At 36.1% G+C, this 9,362-nt stretch overlaps 1 protein-coding gene across 5 annotated transcripts in view; it reads right to left on the bottom strand.

Annotated features, from left to right (window-relative positions):
- Positions 1-1,431: 1,431 nt before the first annotated feature.
- The window catches only part of LOC110095461 (splicing factor U2AF-associated protein 2), a 29,362-nt gene continuing 21,431 nt past the window's right edge, over positions 1,432-9,362 (bottom strand). For all 5 annotated transcript variants that reach the window (XM_020821007.2, XM_020821009.2, XM_020821008.2 and 2 more), the window contains 2 exons: positions 2,246-2,337; positions 1,432-2,037 (listed from right to left, as the gene is read on the bottom strand). In XM_020821007.2, the coding sequence (XP_020676666.1) occupies positions 1,914-2,037; positions 2,246-2,337 (216 nt within the window). In that variant the 3' untranslated portion in view covers positions 1,432-1,913. The remainder of the gene's footprint in view (positions 2,038-2,245; positions 2,338-9,362) is intronic.

Below are 9,362 nucleotides of genomic sequence, written 5' to 3'. Positions count from 1 at the left end.
CAGTGCTCACAAGCAGAACATTGAAGCGCTCTAGTTCAAATAAGAATTCAAAATTTCATATTTTAAAAAAGTTTTTATTTTTCTGGTTGTTACCCGTGCATAGCCCCATGATTGATTGGATAAGGCGCTAAATGACCTTTGATGATCTAGCTTTAGGACGAGTTCAATGATGCCGAGTAGGTTCACCTTATTTTGAATGTAATTTACAGACAATAGTAAATATTCTCAATCCTCATTGATCCATAAGAATTAAGAGAGAAATATAATAGTGTTCACCTTATTTTGTATGTTTCTGCTGCCACATCCTCATCCTTACTAACTAAAAGACATCTTAGCCTCAGCCACTCTCTCACCAAAAAAAAATTATATATTCATTGCATCAGGCCCCCTCTCACGAGTAATTATTACGTCCGGACAAAAAACTAAAAATCCGAATGTATACCAAGCAATATCAAGTGCTTAATACCGATTTTCAGGTGACGTGACGCATGATTATTAATCTCTGGACACGTCAGGTTACATAACGTACACACAAAAAATTATATATTCATTGCATTAGAGCCCTCTCTCTCTCTCTGCCTACGACCCCAGCTAAAAAAAAAATCAGGAATGGGGATAGGTATGCAATACAATTATTGCTATATATATTACATGACTTAGTACAATAATTGTCAAACCAAACCAATGGAAAAGCATAACATCACCCTTAATGAGAGCAACATCCATATAATGATGGAGGCTTATATGTGTAAGTTATACCTTATTATTTGGTTGATAGTATAAGGTGATAAACATATTGCATTTCATTTTCATGCTTTCTATTTTTTTTCTAAGTGTGCAAGTTAAATGAATTCCAAATCATATGCACTTCCCCTCACTAGATCCTACCACCTCACCACAACCCTCGCTTATCGACGAAACACCTCGTATTGCACATCATTTAATCCCATTGTGCCACCTCTATCGTCAAGTCATTGTTACTCTCCCCTCCCTTCCCATCACCCTAATACCTCCCTTCCCAACCCCCTCCATGGATAAATTATTATGTCCGGATTCCGAACAGAAGATACGTCCAGATTTTATGAGGTTGCATAATAAATACATAGCAAATACACAATTTTGTTTTTTGTTGTGTATTTACTGTGTACATTCACAAAATTCAGACACATCTAATGTCCAGACTCCGCGCGTAATAATCTCTCCTCCACATGAGAGGATTATGGAGATCTATTGCATTGTTTCACAAACAACAACAACAATAACATTCACCATGTAAACTTTACATCTAATCAAACAATTTCAAATAGATAAAATACATTTCTTTTGCTTATAATCCTGTTATGCTTGCATTCAAAAATGCATTTCTTTTTACACCGATTGCAAAGAGCACCTTAGACAAATACCTGTAGCTGCTAATCAACCACAAAATGATTCAATAAAATCTTCTAATCCATACCATTCAGCAAAATCCTTGATATTCTACTAATGCACTTTATACAGAATCGAACCCCCTTTACTTCAATTGGGTGACAATTTAACTTAAAATCAGAGCACAAAGAGACAATAATCTCTTTAAAATTTAGTAATTTACAGCATTCAGGTGCTTAAAATAACCACTAAATGCATGCCAACATTGCAAGACTCCCAAGGGTTTATATATAAATCCTTGCATTGCAAAAGGACTCTTTAACCCTACCAAGAAAATGCAAGAATTGATCAGGTTAAGCAGTAACCCTATCGAATGCTACCGGTTCATTTGGGACAGCTTTCTTAATGCTTTTTAAACAGTATTTTAGTTAAAAATTTCTTGAATTAGAAACTTTTGTACTAAAAAATCGTTTTAGAAAGCAATGAAAAAGTTGTCCGAAACGAAACCTAAACCTTCATTGTATCAGTTTGACCAGGTTTATTCATCACTCAGCCTCAAGTTCTGAAGCAAACTGCTCCAATCTCTCAGCATCGGCATCGAAATCTCGAATGCGAGAATGATTAATTGTACCATCATCTTCACTTGCACGTATTTGCTTTCCTCCAAACCTAGGAAATTATACAAAGAACAAGAATTTTACTGTAGCGTTACAGAACTTAAAATGAAACATGCAGGAGCAACTACAGTACTGGTGGAAGAGGAAAAGGGAAAAAATGTTATGTGGTTCTAATATTAAAATGGATGGAATAGTACGAACATCTAATAAAATGAGAAAATTTGAGAAAGAAAAACAAATTAAAGAGTTCAGATACGCACCATCTTCCATTCATCAGCTCAATGCACTTTAGGGCATCCTTCCGATCCTTGAATCTAACCAAGACAACACCTTGTGGATGATTCTCACAGACCTGCATATAACAAGTATTTTAGAATGAAGATAAACTTAAATTATTTTTAGCTAATTGTAGCAAGAAGCTATTGAATCCGAAACCAATGCAAAATTTATTAATCCAGGTTCTTAAAATTGCCTACCTTGAGAAATTATTAATTGTGGGATATTGCAAGGCAAAACTTTAAAATTAACAGGTCTCAATGTTAAATGCCTTGTAATTATATAAAAAAATTATAATTTTGATAATTTTTGTAGAATTAATGTTATTAGGTAATTATTTGTTCAAGAGCCTAATTTGGGAAATATCTCGAAGTGAGGGCTTATGGATTGATGCAATGACCAAGGGGATAATTTGTACCAAAAAAAATAGAAATCATCCTCGTTAGCAAGGGGATCTCCATATCTTGCTGATGCATAAGATGTGTTAGCATGCGGTTCATTTACCTTAAAAACTGTACTTACACTATTTACTTCTTTACCTGTATTTGCTTATTTAAAAGCTCTCTGTATCATCACTTGAATGAATAGAATTACCTTTCCTTTTCCTAAATTCTCTCCGTCTCTGTTCTGTCTCGTCTCCGCCCAAGCCTTCTTTGGCAGTTCTTTCAAGATGCTTATATTACAATAGTACAGTTGTTAAAGGCCTGGTAGATTTATCCTCTCCATAGCCTGATATCAAAGGACGTCTTTTTTTTGGGTGATATGATCTAAGTATAATAATATTAGGAAGTCGTTTGCTTTGAGAGTTATATTTCATAAACCACGTGCATTAAAATTTGCATTGTTAGAAATTCTTTCAAAATCTACTTCTCGTTGTAGATATAAAAATAGAACGGGGATAACCACAGCCACTTTTATCTTGTTGTATAACTTATTCATCTTCTTAGATGAGAAAGTCAATTTGAGATTGACTCAGTTTTCTAAACATTGATCATGGTAATCATATGAATTACTTGGTGGGAGCAAGGAGAGAAATTGTAGGAGCGCCACCACAATGACGGCCAGATTGGATTGTCATGAAAATCTTATTCATCTTGTTGAGAAATTCAACATAAGATTTGGTCTTATATTCCAAAAATTGATTGTTACCACAGTATGCGGCATCAACATCTAGATGCACCACTGGAACCAACAAAACTCAGTGAAGGATTAGAGACAAGGTTAACTCGCCTCAAAGAAGCTCCACACCAAGAGAGCCACTCATCTTAGAGGACCCAACCAAGAGAGGCACTCACCTCAAAGAGCACAACCAAGAGAGACACCTCAAAAGTGCACTTGATAGGTCACTCATCATAGGAAGGATGAACCCCAAAAAAATTTGCCCTCGTGAGGGTGCACACCTCTAGAGGACCACTTGACCTCTCAGCAAGAGATGCTCATCTTTTCCAACTCAAAAATAGTGACTAAACCAACCTAGCTGAAACCTAGCCTAAGAAATTATTCGGCAGAGGCACTCGTTGAAGACACTTGTCAGAGGCACTTGCCCGGGTCCCCCAAGGCTGCATCAGATATGATTGTCCATGTGTGCCCACTCGTTTCAATCCAAGTGTTTGTAAAAGACAAATCTTATACTACTTTATTATTTTCCTAGGCGTAACTTCTCCTGTAACCTTCTCAATCTTATAAATGTGGGGTTTAAAGGAATTTTTTATATTTATGTTATTCTTATTTATCACAGAGACTAACTAAATTACATATATATTCTCCTTGCCCGTCTCTCCTTTCTCTTGTTATGACATTATAGTTAACTTTACGAAAAGAGTAAAAATATCATCTACAAGCAAATTTGAATCCAACATCTGAAAAGATGTGATGAGTGTGGACCGATGCTATTGACCAGAAACCGAACACTACATACGTATGACATCACAATAAGGAGACATCAATGAATATGGAGAACCAAAACTTTACAACTCAGCATAATTTGATGGAAATGAAGGAGACAGACACAAGGATGATTCAAGTAGCAATGGAGCGAGTCCAAAGGGAGGCTCGAAAGGTGAACACATCAGGAGGATCCCTGGAGTCGGTGATTTGAAGGGTGCGACCTAGGCAATTGGCATCAATGGGACCTACTACTCCATAACTGAAGAAAATCCCCCCCCCCCCAAAAAAAAAAAACCCCCCCCAAAAAAAAAAAAAACAAAAAGGATAAAGTGAGGGAGGAATGACCCACAATAGACAAATGCATTTGTCAGAGAGATCACATGAGCCAAGCTGGCAGCAAAATTCAAAATGTCTCACTTGGTGTCACATAGAATAAAGTCAAATTTTGTCGGCTGCATAACATAATTTTGAGTCGGCCACTTCATAATACAACAACAAACAAAGATGTGCTAAAATACTAAGTATTTCTCACCACCTTTAACGAATCAGCCCTCTGATTGTTCTTGCACAATCGCACCTCCCATTAAAAATTATCACGTCCTTTGTCAAATTCAAGAGGATGTTTAAGTGTCCAAAAATCGCTTAAGAGCTTGCAAGCTCACCTAAGGATGAGACAAGAACCCGATAAGTCCTTGAGAAAGTTCATCGTGAAGCTCCAGGAGGAAAAGCTGAAAGCGAAGGACCTAGAGTCGACTGTTGCTCAGACGACTCTAACCCAGGGCCTGAGAAAAGGGCGACTTAGGTATGAGCTCAGCTTACAACTGCCATAAATGCTAGCGGAGTAATTGGAGCTCACCAACAACCACATTAACACCTCACCCACATCCACAAATATTCTTTCAATACTCACCCCAGAGACCCCCGCAAAACATGATCATCCTTGGTCCCTTGAACTTGACCAGAGTCATCCATTGGAACATAGGATGGAAAGAAGACCGCATTTCTCGTAGATCCTTCTCTACCACCACCAAAGAATGCCACTACCAGCGAGGCCACTGAGGATCACAAACCCACCAGTAGGGTGAATAGACGAGGAACCATTAGCGCCTCACCAGTACTCGGAGGAGAGTCTATCACCCCACAATATGTATCTATGGCCAAGTTGATGGAAGCCATTTATAACAAGAAGTTCTTCAAGTATCATGCGTCCATGGGGATGGGAGCGCATGCAAGGGATACCTCTAGGTACTATGTACTCCCTAAGGATCACGAGCATGACAACAATGAGTGCAAGCACTCGAGAACCTAGTGGAGGATCTAATAAAGCTCAGGAAGTTAAAGGATCTCATCTTAGCTGACTTGGGAAGGTGCCCATGGATAGTAAAAAAAATGAGTCAATCTCAACTCAAGCACTTCACCTAGCTTGAGTGGTGTCAGCCACTCACAAAGGGGACGTAGTGGAGACATCACGCTGGGCAAGTCTCAAACAACCCCCAACTTGGAAAGGTTAACTCGGCAACTATGGCCAGAATGCAAATAGTAGAGGATGCCCTAGTCAACTTCATTAAGGAAGATAGATCAATGAGTGGCCATCCTTTTAATGATGCTTGGGGAGAGGGAAAACTTCAATACGTAGTAATGGCTGAGTTCATCATAGTAGATGTGTATTCGCCACTTCCAATGCCATCTTTGGCAATCATTATTGAATACTTTTAAGGCCATGGTCTCAAACTACCATGTAGCAATTAAGTTCTAGCACTATGAGGGAAACTTGGTGTAGTCGAAGGCCTACAAGTCACAAATGTGTAGGGAAAAAAGTGGTAAGGACTTGAGGTGCAAGAACCTTCTACGCATAAGAGAAGGCCCTACTCATATGTACTTTTATATTGTATTCACCATGCAATCTTAATAAAATATTTCAAAGTCTTTTCATATGAAGAACCCTTCAGGTGATTTTTAAACTCGTGAAAATGATCCTCTCTTAAAGAAAATTAAAAGAAATAAAGGATAAATATATGTAAAATAATATGTTGAATATGTTGGGTAACTCACCTCTTCCTTCCAAGTATAATTGAGGAACTCACCCCTTTCTTCTGAGTATACTCAGGGAACTCACCTATTTTCAATCACACTTGGGAAAGTCAAATATCGCTATAGGTCCCATAAAAAAAGCATTAATGGAAAATACCCTATTACATTGACCTTAGAAGAGCTCATTAGAGTTTGGAGTTAGCCAACTTCAAACTTAGGCAAGTGATGAGACACACATGTGGAATTTTAACTTACAATAATACAACAATCACGACATCATCAAGCTTTTGTCCCACTATGTGGGATCGGCTATAATACTTGCTAAAAATAGTTGGCTAATAACTTACAATAATACTTGGCCAAAAATAAATGGGGTAGACTTACTTGAGTCTAAGACTCAAAGTAATCCTGACTCAAGATCAAGTTAAAAAGTTGCAAGATTGACAAGTTATAGGAGGGTTAAAGCCCCAAGGTGGACTAACACTATACACTTAACGAGTTCACCTCTTTACTTTAAATAAGTCACCTCTATAAGTAAAAAGGGTTATGTGAACTCTAGAAATATAAACCATTCTCTCAATTTGAAACTTTACACTATAAATGATTACTATTTACCCTATCAATCTCTGCACTCACTCGCCCTTACTATTACTTTTCAAGAGAATCCTACAAAATCATCCACAAGACCACTTGAGTTCATCTCAACTGTAACAAAGGATAACTCATGTTGCTAAAAGAAAATTCTAGCAAAAGAAGATGACTCTCCCTTTGCGACCAAGATCACAATTAGTAAAGCACAATTTCCCTATAACTAACCAGTCTAAATGATTACCCTGTAAAGACTCAAGTCTGGCAAAAGGCGAACCCCATCTAAGGTAACAATATTTTATTAATATATGAAATAAAATCTAACCCTTAAAAGAGACTCACCCATTTGTGGCCAAGCTCACATTTAGTAGAGCGCGAGACCCTTCTAGCCAAGGACTATGGATGGATACCCCATCAAAGACTCAAGTCTAATGAAAGGTAAGGCCCTTTAAGCTAACAACATTGTGATACGATATCAAATAAAATCAATCCCAATAAGGCGACTCCCCACTTTGCGGTCAATCACACATTCAGTAAAGTGTAAGTCCCTTCTAACTAACAAGCCTAAATGATTACCTCCATGAAGATCAGGTCTAAAAAAAGTCAATGCCACTAAAGATCACCAAGATATGGAGAAAAGACCAAGAAGAATCAAAGAAATCACCCCTACAAAGAAAGCCAAGATTCACTCGCACAAAACACCAAAAAATTTCAATTTAATAAAATAAAATGTTAAGATAGAAATGGTTAATGAGTAAGCAAAATTTCATTCATTCATTTCAAAATTAAATTACATGTGCTTCTCTATTTAAAGTGAGAGAGAGAGAGAGAGTATAAAAAGAAAGGGGAGACTTCGAACATTAACTGCACTCTCTCCATCATTGTCATCCTCAGACCACTCTGACATCAATATATAGAAGTTTTACCCATCTTCAAACCAACTATTGAACTCCCAACATGCAACAAGTTTCCCCAAGAAGTATGTAATACCTTCATCATATTTGCTTCCAATTAAATCCATGTACTGCTTGAAATCCAAGAAGTTCGTCAATTGGTTCTTCTTTAGGTTGAACTCCTGGCTGATAATTTTACATCATTCACTTGAGCATTAAACAAACATATTAAAGATCAAAAATCTTCTTTGGGCTTCTACAATAAGAGATGCTAAGATGCATCACATCACACCAATATTTTCATCATAAAGACCCTAATCCCTTGCTTTAAAGAGGATTGCATTTGATTTCTGCACATCCAATTTGTTTAAATTTTAAATATGTCAAATTATGATGATTTTGCTCTATCATTAGTGCCTTCTAAATTTACTAGTGTTGCATAACCTTTTTAGAGACTTATTTTATTTAGCTTTGTCTGGATAATGGAAATTTGAGTTGTAGGAAATGAATACAGGGTTGAAAAAAATTAAAGGATGAAATTTCTTTATTAACCTACAAATTATGTAGATTGCATTTTCTTTCCTTCACTTTCGTTTAATTCAACCAAATCCTTATCATTATCAAATGCATGGACAAGAAGAGCATCTTTAGAAGGATTGATGACACCTTAAAAGAAGTAATGTATTAGGCTTGATAAAAGTTCAATCAGAAGGACCATTATCAAATCTAGGGACAAGTTTACATGAGTTGGAAAAGTTATTAGTATTACTATGAGTAGGGTAACTTTGATGATGCATTATGTTTAAGGATAAATAATAAGCTTTCTTTAAGAAATAAGGCATTTAAAAGTTTAATTTCTCTCTAAAATTTAGGTTTGAATAAACCTATGCAGCCTTCTCCAATAATGTGAGGCCATACCTCATTGGGGCCAATGTAGTTTCCTGGATAACTTGGAGGGATGCCAATGCAAAGCCCTATTTTCTCAACCAGTATTGGGTAGCGATAATTGGAACCTCCAACACCACAAATGATGTGGGCAATGTTGCCACCACTAAGGCCCATATTGTTGCCTCCACCTCATGGATAGGAATGCCACATCCACCTTAAAATCAATATATCTTCAGGTAAAAAACAATAACAATGGTTTCTAGATTTCTAGATATTCCATTTTATTGACCAGTATTCCACTTCACTAAAGTTCAAGAATCTTTGCAGATATCTACACTGTAATAATCTTTTGCTCTAAATGGTATCACTGTTTTCAAATTGCTCCATAATGAGTAATTCTTAATATACTAACTGTTTGCATTTTTATAGATTTTCTAAACCTGCTCAAATTTTTTTTGCTTGCTAGAATGTGTGGCACTGAACTTTTTCCTTATTACTTGATTGATGGCTACTTCTAAAAATAAAAATTTTAGATATAAATATATACATATATATATATATAAATTGCTCCATAATGAGTAATTCTTAATATACTAACTGTTTGCATTTTTATAGATTTTCTAAACCTGCTCAAATTTTTTTTGCTTGCTAGAATGTGTGGCACTGAACTTTTTCCTTATTACTTGATTGATGGCTACTTCTAAAAATAAAAATTTTAGATATAAATATATACATATATATATATATATAAAGTTTATGCATAGATATTTATGTATTATATATAAATATATAATATTATATAATATTTGAATGT

This window comes from Dendrobium catenatum, unplaced genomic scaffold, assembly GCF_001605985.2.
Source record: "Dendrobium catenatum unplaced genomic scaffold, ASM160598v2 fragScaff_scaffold_370, whole genome shotgun sequence".
In the NCBI taxonomy this organism is placed as follows: Eukaryota; Viridiplantae; Streptophyta; class Magnoliopsida; order Asparagales; family Orchidaceae; genus Dendrobium; species Dendrobium catenatum.
This window is presented reverse-complemented; position numbering and strand designations above follow the sequence as displayed.